General features: G+C 42.1%; 1 protein-coding gene across 1 annotated transcript in view; it reads right to left on the bottom strand.

The window, feature by feature from the left end:
- LOC139642950 (contactin-1a-like) overlaps positions 1 to 23,965 on the bottom strand; it is a 49,444-nt gene that overhangs the window by 18,943 nt on the left and 6,536 nt on the right. The window contains exons 2-8 of the mRNA XM_071518018.1: positions 17,281 to 17,415; positions 14,507 to 14,545; positions 7,324 to 7,450; positions 4,210 to 4,385; positions 3,691 to 3,786; positions 2,333 to 2,539; positions 274 to 373 (exon numbers count right to left, since the gene is read on the bottom strand). Of these exons, the coding sequence (XP_071374119.1) occupies positions 274 to 373; positions 2,333 to 2,539; positions 3,691 to 3,786; positions 4,210 to 4,385; positions 7,324 to 7,450; positions 14,507 to 14,545; positions 17,281 to 17,335 (800 nt within the window). The 5' untranslated portion in view covers positions 17,336 to 17,415. The remainder of the gene's footprint in view (positions 1 to 273; positions 374 to 2,332; positions 2,540 to 3,690; positions 3,787 to 4,209; positions 4,386 to 7,323; positions 7,451 to 14,506; positions 14,546 to 17,280; positions 17,416 to 23,965) is intronic.

Consider the following 23,965-nt stretch of genomic DNA (forward strand, 5'->3'; position numbering starts at 1 on the left):
CTTATGGCCAAAATAATTACTAGGAGTTATTTTTTTCCGCCAGAATTATATTCTTGTCAGGGTGGAAAAGTCTCTGAAACAGCATTTAGTCCATGGGACACTAAAACTCTCCATTGAAACCTAGTACACAACATCTGAATCTGAGTAAACACACTGACTGGCAGATATCCGATTTTGAATAAAAAGCCAATATTGTCCAGCTATAGTCTAACCCTACTATGTACATTTAAAACAGTGCACTCTGACAGTCATATTCACTGTGCTCATACTTACTTGCCCAAAGCGAAGCATTCTAGTGTGATATTCTGCCCCACCAGAGCAGTGGTGTCTGGGAACTTGACTTTGAGGTCAGCAGGATACTTCCTGATGGGACCTGAAAGGAAAAACAAAAACACATCAAAGTTGTGAAGGGACTCACCTGGTCAAAACACTCCTAGCCTCTAGACCATAGTTAAACAGTGGTTGCAAAATTCCTAGTCTTTATTTTAACTTTCTTCTAATTCTTCTAATTCGCCTATTCTTCTTAATTCTCAATGTTTGTTTTGAGGTTTGCTTTCAAATCCTTTCCTGTGATTGTCTAAGTGGGCCAAACTAAACCAAAGGACAATTATAAAACTATTTTGCCCAGGTGTGCCACCTACCCACACACACACACACACACACACACACAGTGCCCAGGGGCTAGGCTTTTTAGGTTAGCAATGCAGTGTGACTCCGTATACCCACTGAGCACTAGGCGGCATCTATGCTTTAGCTCTCATATAGCCCAGGAGCTTTTTTGGATATGTATAGCCCAGTTTTACACTAAGCAGTAAATACATTATTACATATTTAAACAAAACATCTGCACAACAGCTGTGAATATCAGACTAGTGCAAGATAATGCTTTATTTTGTCATATACCCCAGAAGATGTAAACTAAGATGTAGACGTCTACTAAAGTTTCACTTCTAAATACCTAGCCTCATTTTAGCCTAGACGTCTTTTAAATGGCTAATCAATTGCTCAGTGGATCTGACGCTGCGCTTAGCTAAAGGCAAGGAATGCTTGGCTCAGGTAGATGTTTAGCCTTCATGACAAATGCAACCGCAGTGGCTTACTGTATTTACACATAGTGCAGACATGTAGCATTTAACAAGTAGAAATGGGCAGACAATATGCAAAGGCAGATTCACTTACTCACACACACACACAAATACCACAGAGTTAAATACGGGCCACATCACACCCAGAGGGCGCCTCGCTAGCTTGATAATGTAGGCAGTAGTCATAATACACGTATGCATGAGAGAGCGCAAACAACCCCTCAGCTGAGCTGCAGCCCTGACCTCTTTAATGGAACAGAACATTCTAGTTTGTGTCCTGACCACCATTCAGGATGTGTCTGCCACAGGTGAAGCTAGCCAAACTCAGAGGGCTATTGAAAGTCCACATTAAACAATGGAATAATTGATGGACTCTGGGAAGGCCCCCAAGGAAAACGCAGAAATAGCTGCCTAGTTTGTATTTTTTCACTCTTTCCTTAGACCCAGTAAACACACAAACCAGTAATAAACAAAAGGTCAGTACTTTAGTTTGTGGTCTCCATCTCCGGAGACTGCTGATTTTCCTGGTTATTCTTCGTAGCGAGCTGGCTCTGTCTTAAAGCCGGTTTTTGGGTGGCCTTCTACCATGTGAGGAGTGCTTCTCCAAGCATGAGCTAATTTGATCCCATCTATCAAATTTAAAGTGTCAACAACAGTGGCATGACCTTATCTTATTAAAAACAAGCGCCCTTGTGATCAAATGTAGGAATTCAGTAGGAGCAGGAGAAACCAAATCGATGCAGTATATCACCGCAATACTGCAGAGTCACTTCCTATCTTGGAACTGAAAACTCATCTCTTCAAGAAGCACTTCATGTTCCCCTCTAAAATGTAAAGTAAGGTAATGCAATACCATTGGTATTGTATCAATGCATTGAGTTTGAAGTATCAGCATTTTGCTCTATAATTTAAGGCTCTTAATGTTATTTGTTATAATAAGGGATATTATTAAGCTCAGTGCATACACAGACAATCAAAACATAATAATAAATCATAACATATTGCAGTGCAAAACATTAACTGTTATTAACTGCAATATTATTGTGACCCAAGTATCGTATTGGGATCACTCTGGTAATTACCATCTAGAATTTAATAAGTGTGACTAGGAGGGTCATTTAAAGATTATTGACTGTAAAATTAAAGAAAAGTACTCCAAAGAGTGCTTTGATGAAAATCATAATATATGGAAGGACTAGAGATTAGAGAGTGAACAGAAAGTGTGGAGCAGGAAGCGAGGCACTAACGTTCAGCCAGCGGCACGAGGGGGATGAACTTGGAGAAGACGCTCTTGGAGATGGAGGGGCTGGAAACAAAGCAAGAGTAGTTGCCGCTGTCCGAGGAGTCCACCTTGGAGATATAGAGGTTGCCTGTTGTCTGGGAGACAAAGCGCCTCCTGTCCAACGGGATGAAGATGGGGAACTCGTTCAGCATCCATCGGAACGACAGCTCGGCTGCACAGGAAGACACATGACAACGCTCAACCTGTCAATCAAGGTCCTGGACACATAGCAACAGCTCGGGAGAGAGCTGAGGGGATTGGCTGTGAGGCTGGCTCAGTTTGAATAATTTGAATGCATGCAAAATAAAAATAGCACAATCCTTTGTTTGGAGGGGGATTTAATATTCAAGCATCCATTGACCTTTCAAATGAAATCTAATAATCCTTATGGATTGGTTGAGAGGAAGAGAACAGAGATACTGTAAACAGATTGGCTTGTTGAGTTAATTATGAGGCAGAGAGAGGTAACCATGGTTTCAGATTGTTGTGCCTGATGGATTTGCATAAGCATGAATATGAAAATTTTCTGTACAGTTTTCTGGAGCTCTGGATTTATAAAAAAACGTTAAATCACGATCAAAGCACATAAAATAGAAGAGCAGAAAATAGAGCAAAATGAGGCCGCATAAACACGCAGACTCATGCGCTTAGTCACAAGAATATTCACATACACATATTATGAAGGAAACCAATGCAAGAGGGGATTAGACACAATAACCTTTTTGATGACAAATTTGCTGGAACTAAAATATGAGACCGATGAAAACATATTTCTCTTCTACATCTAAGATGGAGTAGGAGTGACAAAATAAGCTCAGGGATCACAGCAACATGAGAACAGCGGGCATAGAAACTGATGTGACACAGCTAGTGACATCATTACATATTTATACCTCAGACAACATCAAAAAGGGCAGTTCAGTCCCAAGCCAATAGAGGGCATGATTTCATTGGTTTTCATGTTAATGACCAACAGTGATAAACACATTACATGGGGCAATTGAACAAGACCCAAAGATCATTTATTCATTCATTCATTTTCTTCACCCATGTATTCCTACTCAGGGTCACAGAATGCTGGAGCTTATCCCAGCATGCACTGGGTTGAACACAGTGATCGAATCACCGGTCGATCACAGGATTAACACAGATAGAGTCAAACTCACTCATATGTATGGGCAATTTAGAGTCTTCAATCCACCTGACTTGGTTTTTGGACTGTGGGAGGAAACCCACGCAAACAAGGAGAGAACATTCAAACTCCACTCAGAATGTTGTAGCAATACTTTAGCATACTTAAGCACACTTAGTTACATATTGTACCTGGGTAATGTGGTGGGGGAGCGCAGAGCAGCACTGCCCCCTGTCCCTCCTTCACATACACCGACTCTCTCTCCTCTGATGAGAAAAAATCAAGGTCTGAGAGAGACAGAGAAAGATAGAAACAGTCAGAGACCAAGAGCAATTGTGAGAAACCGACTTTCAGATTCAACAGCCATTCAGAATCCACGATCATACTTACTTATACTACAAATTGGAGCATCTCTTACACCCAATTTCCATAAAAACCTTATACAATCCTCAAACCCTCACACAAAAGAAGGTTGACCGACTGCTAGTGGTTTGCACTGTACTTTGTAAGAGAAAACTACATTAGCCACGCTGGCTTCATAAAGTTAGACGTTCACAAATTGCACTTTCCACACCACTTATGATTTGTCCCAGCTGCCCTTGCAATTGCAGTGCTTTTAATATGCATGAAAGTCCAGCTCCGGGGCAGTTCTCTATTAAAACTCATGGTACAGAGCGGCCCAAAGGCGGGGTCACATCTGGGCCACTCACATCCGAACTGGACGGAGGCCTCTCGGCTGATGACCATGCCGCGGTCGTTGAAGGCCACACAGGAGTATTTGCCCACATGCTTGTTCTTGATGGGGTTGCTGATGACCAAGTTGCCTCCCACTAAACTGTAGTGGTTGTCTGCATCCAAGTCAATGGCCAAGCTGTCCAGTCTCCACCTACAAGGAGAACAATCAGGGTCACAATGGTACTGTATAGTGAAAGGAAGATTTTTCAAATTTGTCAGGTAAGGTGTTAGATGCAGAGACGTATACGCAAATTTGTTTTTAGATGCTTTCATGTGATTAAATGTGTCTTAAAGTGATGTTGAACTTTGGTATTGAGAGAGTTGTTTTTGGCTGGACCGCAACAGCAGCCCTATAAACGCAAATGTCTGTCACTGAGTGAGTGACTGACTGACTGAGTGACTGACTGATTGACTGAGTGATGAAGTTACACCATTGGTCGGCCATGGCACGTGGCACATCATAGGATCACAGAGCCAGAAATTTAAGTTTTGTTTTCTCCGCCATCTTGTTTCTCCGCTGAGATCGGGAGCCCGTTTCTCCCACAAAGTAAGCAGGCTGACCAATATCATGCATGTACGCTGAAGCTAACTGGGCGCTGATTTGTTCCCGGTGATCCGGCCGAGAATTCGGCGGGGGTCCCGATGCCGATGCGTCACCGGGTGTCCAGCAAACACCGTTTTCGGCACCGATGGGTACCAGAGCGATCAGGGCTTGGATTGGGAGGATCAATGCGGGCCGTGGGCGCAGTGGAGAGGACAGCGGCAGAGAGAGGAGACGGGACGCGCTGGAACGGAGATCAGTATGGATGTATGGACTATTATTCTGTATTAGCAGTCTACAGCGGAGTTAGTTACACCATTGGTCGGCCGTGGCACGTGGCACACTCATACACGGTCCAGCCATATATTAGGTTTTGACCTAGTCTTTGTCAAAGTCGTGTCTCCCACCCTTTTTCGCCTATTTACAATTATTGATAATCGTACTATTTTCTGTGTTACACTTACAAAACACTTCAGCAGCATGACAATTTTTTTTTATACATATTGTCAGAATCTGCTTTGTTCGCATTTGTTTATGTGCTAAAAATTTAATTTTCAGACCTGTTTCGCCTCTCAATGGCAGTGAATGGAGAGAAAAGAAAACGCAATTCTCCAATCGTCTCTACCGGAGCAACAGATAACAGAGAATCTCTGATTTTGGGGTTATATCATAGCCAGGAAGCTACACAACCCAAGGTTGTGTAGTTCAAAGTTCAGCATCACTTTAACTTTCTAGTGCTCGTAGTATTGTCCTTTATAGCAAACACCACCTATCTGGTCCTCCAAGGTAAAACAAAAGTTTACCGGTGTCTGCATTATAGTTTATCTTTCTTGAAATATAGATGTGCACATATTTATCAAGATTCATAAACCTGGAGTGCTGATCTATAGTAGGAGCAGTAATAAAATCCCTGGTCTGAAAGGCATAACTGCTTGTTCTATACATAAACGCTCTTAAGCACTTAATACCAGCTCTGGTCAAAACTAATTCCCTCTCCCCTGACATCTAATTCTGGGCTCTCTGACAGTGAAACTGATTTGGATGATGCAGAGCTGTATCATTTACATACATTTACATCTAAATTGAAATGAATGGTCCAAAAATGCTTTTAATTTTCAGCACGAAAATGAGATAGAGACCCGGTGGCAGCTCTGTTTGTGCTGCGGCTGCTGCACCAACATCTTGTTTTTGTTAGGCTTTGTTGGCATGATGTCATATTGTGGCATTTAAACCACTGTTCGCTTGAGGAAAGAACAAACATCTGCTCTGAGCCAAATGAGCTTTTTGACAACAACAAAATGATGCAGGAACAGGATCAAAATGCATGCTCTGATAATGCATTGCTGTATGGTAGGGTATTGAATGTCTTAAAAGCAGGCAAGCGCGCACACACACTCACACACAGACACAACACACACACACACACACACACACACACACACACACACACACACACACACAATAAACCTTGGAGGTCCATCAAGGTTAAGATAGATGCTCTTAAATTTATGTCTCCTTGGAGACAAGACTGAAATATCAAAATTAAATAACAGCAGCATTTATAGTGCTGACAACTGGCATAATAACTCGACTGGCACTTAGATGTTGGAGGGAACCCCAAACCCCTACATTAAAAATGTGGATAGAACAAATTATGTAAAGTGCCTCGTATAAAAAAAAGTTGGGAAGACTAGTTGGGAAAAATATCAACCTTTTTTGTGAATATGTATTTAAGGGAGGAAAACATTTTAAATGGGGAGTAAAATCTCCTGTAATAGGGTATAGAGTTTGCACACCTGGCAACTTCAGTCATGGGTGCTGGGAGAAAAAGCATCATGTAATAAATATATAAGGCTCCCGCACACCATCTACTTGCAGATCACAATTTAATATAGCGACATTTTGGTCAAAGACCTTCTTCAAAGCATCAAACATGGAACTGATGTCATCTGTGGGCTACTTATAGTTTTGGTTGTGATTGTGGTTTTGACAATGGGTGCAAGACAATTGTCAATCAGCACACCCAATTAGCCTTTCAGCATATGCATTACATCGGCACATCAGCATTTATCTAGTTAGTACATCAATAAAAATGCCAGCATTTGTCATGTGAATACAATCAGATAGTATAAGAGGAGATAGTCAAAGTAAGTTAAAGCTCCTATATATACACAAAGTAAAATCTCCTAAAATATTCCCCAATGTATCCCATAACTGAAGTGCTGTATATTAGTATATTAGTATATTAGCATCTAAGATGTAATTTTTATTTTTTTGCCCAATTGCTGCCTTGGATTGTCACCCATGATATGAGTGTACCCGACTGAGCTGTATGAATGCCACTGTTATGAATTACATTGCCTTTTTTTTTTTTTTTTTTCTTCAGTGTTAAAATGACAAAAAAAAAGATAGATGCCCTTGACACCTTTCCCTTTACAGGTGGGCCCTAAAACGCCTGAATCCAGGCTGAGAGAAGGCAAATACTGAGAGGCACACAGAACACACAGCGGGTAGTAATGAGGCTGTGGTTAGGGGGAACATATGTTACTTGTATGTGGCAGGTGGATTGGCTCTGGCCCGGCAGCTCATGGTGATTTTGGCCTCGGGCGACTCCTCAGGGTAGATGGTATCCACCGGCTGCTCCTCAAACACTGGCCCGTAACCTGTAGCATCGTCTGCCGACAACAAACAAACGAGACCGGGGTAAACAACGACAAGTCGGGTCAGACACACAAACAGGAAATATCAAGGCGTCAGAGCTCAGCCTCTGTCTGGCAGTTCTGGGTCAATTCAATCAAAAACAAGACAGCTAGGCTCAGATGTAATGTAAAAAAAAAAAAAAAAGAAATCACACTGACGAGACTGAGACTGTGAGATTGCCTTTGTAAGGACTTGTGATGTAGTATTTCAGCTTGGTTTGTGGTTTTCGCACTTGCACACACACACACACACACACACACTAATCGAATGCTTTGTAGTTGGTTTCGGATAAATACTGGATTGAACTGTAACTAATCCAATCCATGCAAACTCTGTTTCAGGCATGGATCTAATAAACCACTGCTTTATTCCACAGCACATCACAACATCACACTAATTATGACAGAGATGTCCTCGCTCAGGTGCCAAACCGCAGCAATACATTCATCTTGTGCCAGTGGATATAATATTGTCAGAAGCTAATACAAATCCCGAAATTGGAAATGCTAACTTTACTTAGCATAATCCAAACCCCATTCAAATATTCATATGTCATTCTCAATGGCATCTAGCAGTTGCATGGGCAAATCCAGGGAGAGCGCTCTCCTTGATGGAAATGCCTTGCTTCGTTCAATCTGCCTTTTACACCGTCAACACACACGTACAATTAGCCCCAATTACGCATTAAAACAGACTGACATCACAAGCAGTGCCATGAATAAGACATAAACACAATGCCAGGCTATGAATAAGCAATGAGGCGAAATGTTCCCAAACGCTGATTATTCTCTCAGATCAAGTGTGTGTAGGTGTGTGGGTGACTGTGGGAATACAAATGTGCAGCGTGCCTGTGTGCATGCACGTGTGAGTGTGTGTGAGTGTGTGTGTGTGTGTGTGAGTGCGATCCCTCTGCGTCTGTGAGTTCTAAGAGAGCACAGCTGACACCTCAATAGGGAGAGGCTTGCTCTTTCAGACAGCAATATCCTGCTTCTATCCAGTCCTTCTAACTAGGCACGCATTGGCGCTTCACTCACTCAAAAAAAATGTCAGATTGTCAATCGACAGACAGTGTGCCATCTTTAGAAACCAGAACAAAAGAGGCCCATATTCCCATTATCCTGCCACCTGAGATTGCATGCTCACTCCTATTCACTACCATTGAAACACCAGGATATAGCTGTACAGTGATAATAAAGATATATTCTTTGCTGATATTCATATAACCAGGAGACAACCAATGACGCAAGACAGGAACCATACATATTTCCACATTACAGCAGTCAAACATGTGTTGAGTGCTTGACATTGATGCAAATCTCCAACAGTATTGGTAAAGATACACAGAGAGGCGGAGCTAATTGGGAGAAACAAGCCTACTCATAGATACACTCATAGATTCCCATCTATGTGTATCCATACTGTGTAGTTTAAGACCATCAATGGACCAAATCCATATTTATCTAGTATTTTTGTTAGGCTGCAATGATGTTAGCTACTTTTATGCGTCTGTCTCTGCGGTCAGTAAGTAAAATGTTAAGAATTAATAACCTTGTAACGCTAGAACGCCTATAGAGAGACTTCTAACATCACCAGCAACTTAGCTGTGCCCTTCTCGCACCAGGATGTCAGCGATTGAGACGTTAGGAGGCAGGATCCGCACACACTCAACACACTCACACACTCCATCAGCCAACCGTGTGTGTGTGAGCGCTCGACATTGATGCAATTCCCAAGGACTCGGAATTACTGCTGCCTGAGAGAGAATTAAACATACTCCTCTATAAATGGGGCATTGTGGGCCTCACGGAAGGCATGTTAAGTGAGAAACTATGTTCCGGGAGCAAGGGAGGAAGAAAAAACAGCAGAAGAAAGAGAGAAATACAGAGGAGAAATGGAAAGAAACAAACTCATGGTGGAAGAGACAGATAGAGGAAGCCTACTCTGCTGTTTGCACTTAAGTTGCTCTGTATGAGTGTCAGATAAATGCTTAAAATGTAAGTGTAAAATATGAATGTAGGATGGGAGTCAGCAAAGTCTGTGCTGCAGTGCTGGAAAGGCAGTTGGAGTGAAACCCAAAGAGATGAGCGCTGGTGCTGCTCCTATCCTCTGCCTGTAATGTGGGATGTGACAGATGGTGGAGGGGAGTGTTAAAGCGGCCCGCATAAGGCCCACTGCCTGGAGACACACAGACCTCTTACTCTCTCCCCGTCTCTGCATGCACTGCCTTCTTTCACTTTCCCCGTCTTTCTGTCTCCATCTCTCCAACCTATATCCCCTTCTCACTCTCCGCATCTCTTTGTTGTCTTTCCATCCTCGATTCGCTTTTCTTCCATCGCTCTCTGAAGTCTCTAGATTCTCTTGATAACTTCTATCTTCACTCTCTCTCTCTTTCTTTCCTTCTCTATCTCTCCCTCAGCCTCCACCTCTCCCTTCCTCAGTGATTTCTTTCATATACTCTATTCATTTCTCATCTCTCCCCGTTTTCTTTCTCTCAGATTTTCTTTTCACCTCTCTCGCCTCTTCTAACACCATCAAACACGCCTGATACGTTTTGTCCAAAACACAGAGAATCTTTTTGTTTCCATCTCTCATTCTGTTTCCATCAATTCCCTGCGTCTCCCACGCTCTCTCCCTCCCTGCCTCCTCTCTCCAACTCTATATCCCTCTCTCAATCTGTGTCCCCTCCTCTGTTTTATTCTCTCTCTCAATCTGTGTGTCTCTCAGGCTCTCCATTTCCCCGGCTTCAATCCCTCTCTCTGTTTCGTATTTTTGGCACCACTCGACTGTAGATGCACTGAGTTGCAGTAAGTAATCATTTACACAGCAGTCAATGGACAGACACACACACACAGACAAAAAGACAGAGGAACACTCACAGTGAAGGAAAGGCACATCTGCACAAAGAGGGAAAGATAGACACACACATACACACACACACACACACACACACACACACACACACACCTAATCAGAGGCTATGTCTCCAGGGCCTGCTGGAAGCTGCCTTCCTCTGGACAGACTTCATTATCAGACACACAGACTCCTATTCAACTAAAAAGCAGGGCAGTTTAGACTCTCATTTGAATTTGAAATACTGTAGCCTGCTATTCTAAGAGCGTATCTTCCCTGGCATCAGCCTCTAATGAGACATCAATTATTCATCAAGGTATTAGGTATAATTTTAGGTGTGTGACTATGACTTGTTGACTTACTACACTGTGTAATACATGGAAACATCCAACAGCTCACAAGTTCCTGCAATCTGTCCTTTTTGTTAAATTTCTTTCCATTTCATAGGCTACAGTTCCCAATTTACCAATACAGTTCTTTTTTTGTATGCATTTCATAGCTTGCAGTGCAAAAGTGTAAAAATAGCCACGTAATTATTCAAAATCCCAGTTCAGATGAACTTAACTTTATACACAGTTGTGTATTTAGGTGGCTGCGTCTGTAACATGATTTGTTTGCATGAGCAAATTGGTAAGTGTCCAAGTGGGACAGATAACATATTTATCCTGGAGGCACCACCAGAATTTGTGTAGCAATAATTACCCACAAGCCCCTGAGCCACAACATGGTGGCTGCGTGTGAGTCTCCACCCAAACTCACCCTGAGGAAAAAAAATGCATAAAAACATATGCCACTTTTCAGTTACATATATTAAATAAATAATATTGAATAATTCTGCATCACTAAAAACTCAATTAATATTCTGCTGACATGTGAATATGAAAATGTCTGTGTCAGTGTATGCTCAGTGTGGCACCAGCCGTGCCATCACAACTGCTGTCAAAAAGCATCATTCTCTAAAACGGTGGCTGTAACAGAGCAGACCAATTCAAACAGGATATATTACAGTCTGAGTCTAAATCCAGAGGTTTTCCACAGGCCATAACCAGCATTAATCTGAAAGATAGGATTTAACCCTGTTAGCCTGTAATGGGGATAAAAAAACATGAGTCTCTGTGATTGTGGCTCTGATTAAGACTGGATCACTGGGATAACTGCATTAGCCTTAAACAGCAGTATGATGGAAATTGACATGAATGATAAACAGTTGACTGGCAGGCAAAAAGAGGGAAACTCTGCAGTGTGTCCCAGCTGGAAGGCCGCCTACACAATGTTCTGACCTTTGTGGAGTGCGGTATCGACTCTGCCTCCTCCTATGACTACGCCTTCATCCTTGTCCAAGTTTTAGACAGAGTTCCAAATTATAAAGCTTATACAGCGTTTGCTCCAATATTTCAGCGTAGAGTGACATTACACACTTGCAGCCTAGAGTGCATGCGTGCAGCATCTGTATGTCCAGCCTACTGTATGTGGGTCCTATGTGGATACAGCAGGCTGTGTTATTTCCACAGACAAGTGGAGATAATGTTGGAGGCGACTCCCTGCAGGCACACAGCGATTCCATAGCACACCTGCTGCTATACTTATACAGGCTCACACTATAAAATCACTGTCAGTCGATGTTTCATCATAGAAAAAAAGAGAGAGAATGAGGGAGTGAAAAGGAGAGAGACAGAGAGAGAGAGAGAGAGAGAGAGAGAGAGAGAGAGAGAGAGAGAAGGATGCTTCTCCTCTCTGGTTCCATAAACAAGTCACCCTGCATGCAGCATCACAACTTGTTCCCAAGCAACATAGCGGCAAGCCTTCTTTTTTTCCAATTTACCCCTTGCTGATAGTCCGCCTCCATTTTATTTTTCTCTCCAAAAGAACAGTACACACACACAATTTTTGTGCAGGTAGTGAACACTTCAATGACAGCTGACTCTATATACTGGGACAGGAAAGCTCGACACTCCCTCAATATCCAAAAATAGATCTGTATATATTAGTTAAACTAGTTGTAAGTTAATCTCGATGTTGTGCCTTCCTATCCTAGTATGCATTTTTGCATTTACATTTCCAAACCCTGACCCAGTCCCTGGATAGTAAAGGATAGTCTGTAATGAGGATGGGTTTGCAGTGACAGCATGTAGCATTCAATCTTCCAAATGTGCAACAAGTATGATTCGGGCAACAATGTGTTCTGTGGCTTGACACAGTAGTACGTGTTATTTCTCTACTGAGCTGCTGAAAACTACATATCACATTATCATCTGCTACAGATTGGTGTGACTGTTGAATTTGTTTGTCACTTGATTGATTTTCTCCATGACAGAAAAATATGAATCATAAAAGTATCACGTTGGTCCGGAGATCGCTGCTCCACAAATATTCTTCTTCTTCTTCTTCTCAATTATAGCTGGAGGATGCCAGATATTTATGAAGTCCATCCAATTCCTTCCACGCAGAAATGAATCACACTGCCACATATAACTTTATATATTTTCTCCTCTATCTCATCTATCATACTCACAATACTCCACAACCCATGGGACACAGTAGTTCCAATATACAGTAATTTCTAGTTCTAATGACCATCCTAGATTTGTATGCACTGCACAGTATAATGTCTTGGATTTTTAACCATCTCCATTAGGATTTATGTACATCTGCAAGGAGGAGGAATCCAGGAATAGCAACAGTGGATAGAAACATGTTCTCCGGATAGATTTTCATTAAGCCTCTCCTATTGCAGCCAATGAGAAAGGGAGCCGTCTGTCAGTGCCAGTCCCTTAACGAATCCCGACAGGCAGATACTATTGTGTTTTTATCACCCCAGGGGGCAGAGTGGGCAGCGGATGGGCAGAGCAGCAATGGCTATTCTTTGTATGTTTTGTTGGCTTACTTTATATTACATGAAGTGAGTTGGACAACTGAGTACAGCAACTGGAATAACGTGTGTCTAAGGAGTTGGGGGGCTTCCCTTCCAGGTCAATGAATGCAGAGAAGATAATACAGAATCATGTTTGGGGAAAAAAATAATACACACAGACAAAAAAAGTTTCTGATTTTGTTCCACATCATAAGCAGTCGCCATAGCAACCACATCAGGTGCTGGTGAAAATTTGAAACCAAAACAGGCCATTATGCACAATTAAAACAGCCCCTCTCTGAATAGCTAGACTGTGTGAAATGACTTTCCATGGAAAATCGAGCCCTGTGATTACATCCAAACGATGTACAAAGCAAACAAGCTAACCGTAAAAGATGAAAGAGCACTCTGTGGAAATGTTTGGGGCCAATCCCCTGGATTTTGTCCTCAGTGGTTGAGTGGCAAACAAAAGTGCAATAAATTCGGCAATAATGCTACAAAAATAGGCCCGTAAAAGCTATCCAGATGTTGTGCTAGCCTTGTTTTGACAGAATCGTGCAGGGAGGGATCAGAAGCCACTGGCCTGACTCAGCCTTAAAATGGCATGGCCTTGAAAGACTGCTATGAATCATAGATCACTTTCTCCCCTCAAATCCAAGGCCAGAGTCTCATCCACACAGCCAGGTAGTGCTCAGGTGCAGGAGAGAGCAGCTTGTTTGTGTTTTGAAGACCGTGGACCAAAATGGAAATGCTCTTATCCACAGTTACTTAACATTCAGTTCTTTCTTTTAATTCAGTGTCTTTCCCAAGGACACTTTGACAGAAGACTTGAGTGTTCATAGAAACACATCAGTTGTTAAACCTGTAACCATTTCAGTTATGCAATAGTCTCTGTAACCACTTGGCCACCCTGCCACTTTTAACCTTAACGCCACTCAAATGATGTGCTAATATTTAATGCATTAATGGATGTGGTACTATCATGCCCTGCGCAAGACAAATTTGGACATTTGAAAGCTCTAAATTGCAAGAGCATTAAATGCTCTCACTTCAAATGCAGAGTGGCTGATTCTCTTGGCTAAATGGCCGGTGCTCTAAAGCTCACTATGCAAACATTTAGTGGAGGGAAATGGCTTGTAGATGTGTGTGTGTCAGTGCATGTGTGTGTGTGGGACTGGGATATCATGGCTAAAACCTCTGTGAACCATCTATCTGCATGTTTCTCATTAAAATACTACTATTGTTAATACCCACAGGACAGTTTTTGATTATATTGCAACACTGTAAGTATTCATTATAGTTCAGAGTACTAAATGATAATAGTTCTTACCTCCGTAGAAGTCAGGTACCTCCCCATACGTGGATGCATCTGAAACAGTGTACAGACAGCAAGGAAAGTCATGTCAGCACATTGAACCATGAGGCGGTGTCAATATTAATATTTCAGTCACTACCTGTTTCCCTAAAACGTCGGTGCATTTCCTTGGCATCTCACAAGAAAGTGCATCACAATATATCATATCCTGGACAATGTTTATTCAGTGAGTTTTGGCAGGTCTTTCATAAAACCCCTTGTACTTTCTTTCTCCAGAGAATGTGATGAATGGCTGGAAAGCCAGATGGGTGCTGACAGGCTGCCTTGGGCTGAAGGCCAACTCAGTGGAATCCACACATACTGTAACTGCATCCAATGCCATTCACAATAAAATACCGAGATCAGAAACTGCCACGGCTGGCCTCTGGTGGGTATGGGGTTTGATCACTCCGTGCTGCTGCACTCAAATGACATGACCGTCACACATTTAAATTTGCAGCACCGCTTGTAGCAAGGGAGAGAAGTTGGTGCTACTCCGATGGCTAAACAATGGTTTTAACCCTTAAATATTGTTGTATCCTTATACTGCATATTCTAGTATGGGGACCAATGCACGTCTGCCAAACCACATAAAAACACACTCTATAATTTACTGTAACTCTAGGATAGTGTCTGCTGAACTTTTGTGCTGCTGTCATAGCATTAATGTCACATTAAGCATCCAACTTTGTTCTTGTTGGCCATAAACAGAAATGTCAAGCCAATGTTCTCTAGCCATGGGGACGACCTATTTCTGCTGGTGGGCTGCTGTCTGTTTCAGATAGAGCAGCCATACCATACAACCCTGTGTGTGTGTGCATGTATATATACTGCATATATACTGTATATGTGTATGTGGTGTGTGTGTGTATGTCTATATGCCTGTATGTCTGTAGCTGTATGTGAGTGTGTTGTAAAATGAGATATTCTGAGCTTCAGCTGTACCTCAGCCAAAGCCTTTGGTAGAGCTGAGCCACGATGATTCACAAACCTTCCCTTGTAAAAGAAAAAAAAAAAAAAAAAGCCAGGAGAAATCCCAATCCAAGGACACATTTTTTTTTGGTTCATCTTAAATCAAATGTGAACTAAGAGAGGAGGATAGCCCAAGGTGTGGGAACACAGGGGAGGTTGTGTCGTTTTTAGACAGGTCATTTTCAGGCTTGCTGTTTCCTGTCTGCTCTGCTCTGCTTCCAGCACGGCTGGTTGCTCTGCAGCATCACAAAAAAACTTGCTGCTCTATTCCAATACAAGATATATGAAGAAAAGAAGGAAGAAATAACCAAGGCCTATTTAAAAGAAAAACATGTTGCCATTGTGTGTGTGTTTGTGCAATGCATTAGCCTATAGGAAATAAGCTTTGTAACTTTTTCCCATGACAAGCGTTCTTTAGGCCTCCTTTACACCTGGCCTTAGCATGTGATTTAGCTTAGATTAAGCTTTACATTACATTTACACCTGGCATTAAAATGTGTCTCCAATGTCAACAGTGAATTCGGATTTCTCTTTCTCTATTTCTCTCTCTTTTTTCTCTCTATAACTACTACTACTACTACTACTACTACTCACCAAAGCACACATTGCCGCCCACTCATAATAATTACGTTCTTCAAAATTGACACTTAACAGCCTTTTTTAACACCTTGTCTCACTTGTTCCCCATCCATGAGTAACCCTGACAATCCATTTTTGACAAGTAATCTTACTATCCATGCTACCTGTTTGATTTGCATGTGCTGTGTAGTTGGATCCACACACAAAAGTTTATTTCTGTTTCTTGTTGTTTCTTGTTGCATTTTGGGTGCATTTACTCCTGGATTTTATGTGTTTGTGTTCAATTATCATATCGAATTTCATCACTACACATCACTATCCAATTATAATCACGTTTTCCACAGAAACCTAAACCAACAGTGAACACCTCTCCATGACATGCCAATGCCAAAGCAGCAGTCCCTCTATCAGCAAATTTGTATCAGACACATGAACTTAAAGGACAAACTAGTAAGAACCAGTCAGGCTAAAGTCCTTTTGATTTCTGTGTGCTGCTCACCAGAGATGTTTGAAAAGAAAAGTGGCATACTGCAAATGCTGAACTAATTACCACATATTTTTATGTGCAAACTATTCTATAGCCATAGTACAATATCAAAAATGAATGATTGTTAATCTAAAAATAAGGCTGGAAAGTAAACTGTTTAGAGACACGAGGCTTGCGGCTGACAGCAGTGATATATACTCTTAAAGGTCCCATATTCTCCACTTTCCAGTGTTTTATTTTATGTCTTGAGGTCCATTCAAAACTGTTTGTGTGGTGTCATGTACCAAAAACACTCTCAATCCATTTTTACATGTTTTACATGTTCCAGCATCTCTCTGAGCCTTACCAAGAACAGGCTGTTTGTATTTGCTGTGTCTTTAAGGCTCATTAATATTAACAAATCTCTGTTCTGCTTGGCTAACCGTTTCAAGAGTGAAACATGAGACACTACAGCACAGGAAGCTACAGGTAGGGAAAACTCTCAGGTGAATAAAAAATGGGAACCGCTCAACTTCTTTGAAAAAAACACTTTGTTAGCCTATTAGTCGTTTAGAGGCTCGGTTTTCTAATATGGATTGTGTAGATTTAGTTGGCTACCGTTCCTGTTTTCCACGATATGGGACCTTTAACAAATGATCTGAACTCATTTACTTCCAACAATCTTCACATTCAGACATTCCCTTTACAGTGGGAATGTCGACAGAGCACTGACCTGCAGGGGAGAGTGAGAGGACCAGGAGCTGGAGGAGCAGTGTGAGGTGCAGCATGGTGTTGAAGTGAGAACCTCCTGGTGGGGTGACGGCTAGAAGCTCAGCTGATGGGACATTAGCAGGACCGCCTGGTTTTCCTTAGGGAGAGAGAGAGAGAGAGAGAGAGAGAGGGCGAGAGAGAGGTGTCAATAGATGATAACAAAAACTGTAGATATCTGTCCGTTAGCTCATGAATATATACCAAAAAATATGACAGAGCCTCCACAGTTGCAGTATTTACCACAATATAAAGAGAAGCTATGCAGAAAGAGGTTGTTGAACTGCTGAACTGTGAACTGTGTGGGCTGTATAAATATTTGACTGATTACTGTTTTTGGTGCTGGTGTCGCAAAAGAAGAAGAGTTCACAGCCCTTAAATGATCTTGATTATATTTTAATGCGCTAGATCAATATTTAAATCACATGTCAATGTCAGAGTGAAAACCTTATCACTCCACACCAAAATAGAGGAGCGTGCTAATACTAAATAGAGATCAAGATTTTTTTACTTCGACCTGCAGTTTGAGTGTATGTATGATACATTACAGGAGACATAAAGCACATATGACAGCCTCAAATATGAAAACCATATCAGAATCAACCGGTGTCATACAGCATGACAAGCTTCGCAGGTTAATCCCTGCACACATGTGGAGCAGCACAGCATCCACCAGCAGTGGCACAGCAGCCTCGCCATATCTCTGCTTCATGTCAGCCTGCGAGGCACAAGCTCCTTGAGAAGTTGACGCCTGATGATTGACATTTGGACGGTTGTCAGAAGCAACCTTGAGCGTTGGTGTAGCTGAGCAGGCATCTCTCCGCTGCCTCACTGCCCCGAAGACGTTAACACACCACACACGCCACCAGCTCCCCCAGCACAGCACCCGCTCTCAGCCTCATGCCGAGGAACACAATATGAAATGCAACAGCTGTCTGAGCGAGAAAACACACCGGTAGCACTGTCAGAGACAAGGGGAGGAGAACATCTGTCCCTAGGGACACGGAAAGACGGAGGCAGACAGCAGGTAATGATGGCTGTTCACTAGAGTTCACACTGACCTAGTGACAGAAATGGCTGACAGCTTGCTGGTGACAATGAAACATTCTTGCTCGCTGATTACAGTTAGGTAATTTGAATTATGGCTGCACAATGAAATAAAAAAAATAAATCAAAAAATCAAAAGGAAAAAAACAGAGATCGCAATTAAAGTAGACCACTGCAATTTTCAGACTGTAGCAGGTTGAAGATATTCTGGTGACAAGTTGCATGTGATAGAAAATCTTTAATTACAATCAAAATCTAAATCTAAAAAAAAATCTATCTTTTGACATTTTTAAGTGCTGAAAAATAAATTATGTTGGAATAACTGTCCACATAATCACAATTTGTATCACTTAATGCAACATCATTTGCATCAATTTTGGTCAATATCATTCAATTCTAGCTTGAATGCCTTTTCACTCTTTGATGTTGCCTTTCAGTGAACACCAGTAAAACTCATGCCACATCAAAATATAATACGTCCATATATTAAATTAGTCATGTTGCAGCACTGAGTATCAATCAACATTAGCAGACTTGTCCATTCATACTCAGGTCATGCTGGACCGGTGTGTGTTGATTAGAGTGTAATTGAACATGAGGGAGACACTATTGATTCTTTGTGCACAGCCTGGGGTATCAGCTGGCCGAGACTGAAAGAGGTGTGACGACTAGATTGAGATCTCAGTGCTCACCAGACAAATGGACTCCTATTACAGAAAATGGATTATGATAGAAGAGAATTATGCCAGGCTTGCATGACACGCACATACACAAACACACAAAAGCTTGCATGCATGTGCACATACACGCACACACAAATATACACACCAACACGAATGAAGACAAATGGGTGAAAATGCATAGAAACCCACTCATACAACTACACCACATGCACAATAAGTTGGACATAATGTCCGAGCCTTGCAGCTGGAGGAGCGCATTACAGAAGGGATTTCATCTTCACGCTGCCCTGTATCCTAGCAACACCTTTCAAAAGGAACAGTTTGTGTGCTGCGGGGGGCCTTTTGTGGCCAGCAATAAAACTATGCAAACACTCATTTTAATCTGGAACAACTCTGTTGGTGTGGAACGGAGATCCAGGGTGTTCTGGTCATCTTTTAATACATTCATGCACTGAAGTATGAAAAAGCGCCGCAAAAATAAGCTTATTAGAAATATCTCTCTCTCAGTCTCTCTCCCTCTCTCTCTCTCTGTCTCTCTCTCTTCTGCTCCATCTGCTTGTAAACAGGTATATCGCTGCTGTGAGTAACATTTCTGTAAATCATAAATCATAAATTATCTTAATAGTAAATGCACTTAGGAGATTAGGGGAGACGATAAGGAGGCTCATTACAGCGTCACAGTACACAGTGAGAGAACCAATCCCATCCATCCCATTAAGAACTGTCTCTGAATTGATACACTGTAAAAAGCTAGCAGACCAGCGCCACACACAAAGGCAGCATGCTCTTATAATCAGTATTAATGGGGCCTCCTACCTCTCCTATTCTAGCAGTCTGAATGCACGTGATGAGAGCGCTCCAGTCATCACAGTAAATCACCAGGCACAGACGTGACAGCCCTCAAACAAGGCCATTTCTCCTCCTCCATAAATCACACCCTGGACGCTGCCAGAGCTATTACTGTCTGTGGTCTGATTTTTCGAGGTTTTTTCAAGGTTTCTTGTCAAGTTTTTTTTTTTTTTTTTTTTTTTTTTTTTTACCCTCCTTTCCCAGCTTTGCTTTGCTCCCTGAATTTCAATCTCTCTCTTTCTCTCTCTCTCTTCTAACTCCCCACAGAAATCTCAACCCAAGTGCTGTGAAACCAGCTCAAGGCCCCCCATATTACACAGGAGCTATTGGGGGCAGATTCTGGGGGATTCTACCGCTGCAGCCAAATAACCAATAACGTCAGTCGTGCTTTTTAACAGGACCACATAAACGCCTTAGGGCACTATAGGCTAAGTGGAAGTGAGTGAAACCCCTCCTTCTCTGCGCTCGGCCTGATGTGGGCTGCATAAACGAGTGGGGGAGCTTTATGGAAACGTCATCCCTTATCAGCTGGGTCAGATCCAGCGAGGAGGAGGAGGAGGGGGGAGGGGGAGGAGGGATGGAGAGAGCGGGAAGGATGGAGGGAAAGGGGGAGGGAGGGGGTGTCAGAGCGGTAGACTTCACAATCAAGATGGAGGGGATCTTCCTTCAAAAACAACCCCCCCCCCCCTTCCTCTCTTCTTCAATACACACACAGACACCACTACCCCAATCACTCATTAACAACAGATTTACAGTAATCCTGCAAGAGAAAGCCAAGATGGGGTTAACGCTGGATTGGTCTTAATCAGTTGGAGAAGGGAAAATGAGCGGCGCTTAGACACAGTGTCAGTTCCCGCAGCATCCCAGCCATGTCTGAATTCCATAAGAAAGCAGTCATTTCTAGCAAGCAGCAAAGATGGATTATGCAGCGATTTGCGCTTCCCTGCTAAAATATTTTTTTGCAGGGAATTTAGTTAACAGTGCATTACAGCTTGTATTGAAGCACGAGATGTGGAATCCAATATTAATACGTTATCTGATGAGAAACTTGAGAGTCACTACTCATCCTCAAATCACAAATGTTGTGGTGCGCCAGAGAAGATTTTGTATCACCACCAAATGCTGCTGGGAAAAGAGGAGCGAGACAGAGAGGGGAATATTGATCCAGATTAAATGAGGATGAAACCGTCAGACTTTGTATCTGACCTCAGCTGCGAGAGACAGCATTGACTTAACCAGTCTGGTTTTAGCAGCATTACCATTCAATCTTTTTTTTTTTACCTCTATTTATCCAGAGTAGGTTTGCTGAGCATGAATGCTATTTTTCTGTTTCGCATTCATAAAATTGGACACACTCACGCCTCACAGCTGCCCAGTACAGCCACTTCTGCTGCTGGCCAGTGAAGCAGTTGGGGGTTAAGTACCTTGATCATTCAATTTTCCCATCCAGACTTTCCCAAACAGTCCACAGATTCGAAGTAGCTCCCTACCAATCATAAGCCCACTTCTCCAACCTTCAGTCCTGATTCCTGCCATTCTCTCTTTCTCTCTCAAACTGTAAATGCTGCTTGATGATAAAAACTAGGCTAATGTAGTGTACGAGGTCTGCTTGTTTTCATCCAAATAAGTAAATATTAAACTGTCAAATTCTAGCATTTAGCTTGATGTGATGTTTTCGCCAACGTAAAGAGAGAAAGAGAAAACCACACAAACCGCCTCATCATCACTCTCTTCACAAGAAATGACTATACACTTTGTACATAAATCCCAGAATGAAACAAGAGCCGCAGTCCACTTCACTTTTGTGCTGAATCACCGCTATTTTACCACAGAGCAGTGGTGATACATATCATAGCCCAACCTATGAATTATTTATAGCAAAGTCATTGATTTTGGATTCCAAAATGAGCCAGTGAGCGCCTGTATGTCTCTTCAGCCTCAGCCCTGAAAGGTGCACCCCTCTCCTGTCCCACCTACAGTCTTCCATATCTTTGAATGGGGAAAATGAGACTGGGCTTGGCGATAGAGATACACAGGCTTATATCTCCCAGTAGACCTAGAGAATGATTCAATTAAATCAAGGATACAGACAGTAGGCTATCCAAGCCTATTACCCAGCAGATAAAACAGCAACCCCAAGACACAAACAACACCTGCAGACAAAGATGCTCTCTACACGCCTTGTAGAGCCCCCCTGTTGCTAAGCAGGAACTAGTTCACCATTTGATAGAAGAAACTGACTACTGTGCTTGTTTATTTTTCAGTCTATAACAGCTTGTTTGTCCGCTGCAAAGTCAGAATTCACTTTCCACTTCTATGTGTTTTCTGTCAGCAATCCAGCTGAGTAAATAACAGAGCCATCTAAAAAAATGTTGTGAGTTTTTTTGGGGGGGGGACAAGGACAGAGAATAACACATCCAGCTGAATATAACAAAATATCTTGTTACAGTCAAGGAGAAACTGCTCAATATTATTCCTTATTTATAATGAAAAATGGTATGATCAGATTTAGTACAAACCTAATGTTGTCTTATTAAGAATAACTATATGTCAGAACCATGTGTCAAAGCTCAAAACATCCACAAGCAAAAGATCTACTTTGGCCAAAAGTAAAATTAAATTCAGTTTATGTTCTTCTGTCCTTTATATGATAAGCTGAGATGTGTACTTTAGAGCTAAATGACTCTGAGAATTTCATTTGATTAGATGATTATGAAACACCTAAGATATGTTTCAGAAAAAGTGGATTCTATGGCAAAGTTCATCTGCAAACCCAGCACAGTACTTTCCCAACCCAGAGGACAGACACTCGCTCAGCAGAAGCATTATTCATGATGTAATCCAGCTGCAGCGGATGCCGGCGTGGCCCGTTCACTGTGTCACTCTGTCTCTCTCTTCCCCGCCTTCTGTTTCTCTCTGTCTCTCACCCAACAGAAGCAGTCATGCTAATGTAAGCTATTTATCCCGGCCCCTGCAGTCAACACAATGCCCCCCAGGGCCTCACGGGCTCAGCAACCTCAGCTGACCCGAATATCAATAACACCCGCCATTAAATGCATGCAAACTGGCATTGTACGAGAGTATGAATTACATTGACCTAAAATCAGGCTTTTGTCTAAGTTGTCTGCCAACAAATGCGCATACCGTGCTATACACAATAGCGAAAACTTGGAGCATATAAAATATTTACAACTTTACGACTGTACTGTATTACCATGAATGACACAGGGGGGGTTGTTTGTATTGCCAAACAAACGGCAGGCAATCATTTGCTCCAGTTCCAGGAATATGAGTGACAAACCGAGACCATGCAATGGCAGCTGATAATAATTCTATCATGAACCTGTTTCCTGATGCACACCTCCACAGAGGCTCTAAAGTCATGATTTACACCTGCACTCGGTGGTCCGTTTCCGCTATGGCGTATTAACTGCCTCTCCGCAGCAGAGAAAGGCTTCTTTATTCGTTTGACCTTTCTCTTCACTTATGTCCCTACTGGATGTTACCATTGCCAAACACCAGCTATGAAACCATGTCTATGAAATCTCTGTCACAGGGTGAATGGGGTTTACAGTTCGTTTTTACGCAGAGGTAATCACTGATAACATCTAAAGGTGTTGGCCTTTCAATTCAACAGCCACACGTGTGTGCTACATTGCATGTTTGGGTAATATTCAACAAAAAAGATATGAAATCTATATGTATCCAAGTAAGGAAAGCATGTCACACCATGGATGATAAATTGCGCTATAGGCAAAGGTCAGAGGAGAATTGCATTCTGTAAAGAAAGAGCGCTCAGCTCAATTACTTCATGCCACATCTGTCCAATGAAGATATCAGCTAAGTGGTTTCTATAGGAGAGCAGTGACATGCTTTAGCAACTACATATCTCAGCAATTCAAGCAATTCAAAAACAATGAGTGCCTTCCTGAAATATATTGAGAAAAACAATCAATATCTTCAGCAAATGACAGAAAGAAAGGTCTGAATACAGTGTATTTACTCTGCATTAGGTAGCTAAATAAATGAGACAAACAATAGAAAGATTAATCTAAGTCGAGCCTTCCCCAG

Source organism: Centroberyx affinis, unplaced genomic scaffold, assembly GCF_046629955.1.
Source record: "Centroberyx affinis isolate AG114_WGS23_722 - 3 ecotype Tasmania unplaced genomic scaffold, CSIRO-AGI_Caff_v1 ptg000549l_1, whole genome shotgun sequence".
Taxonomy (NCBI): Eukaryota; Metazoa; Chordata; class Actinopteri; order Beryciformes; family Berycidae; genus Centroberyx; species Centroberyx affinis.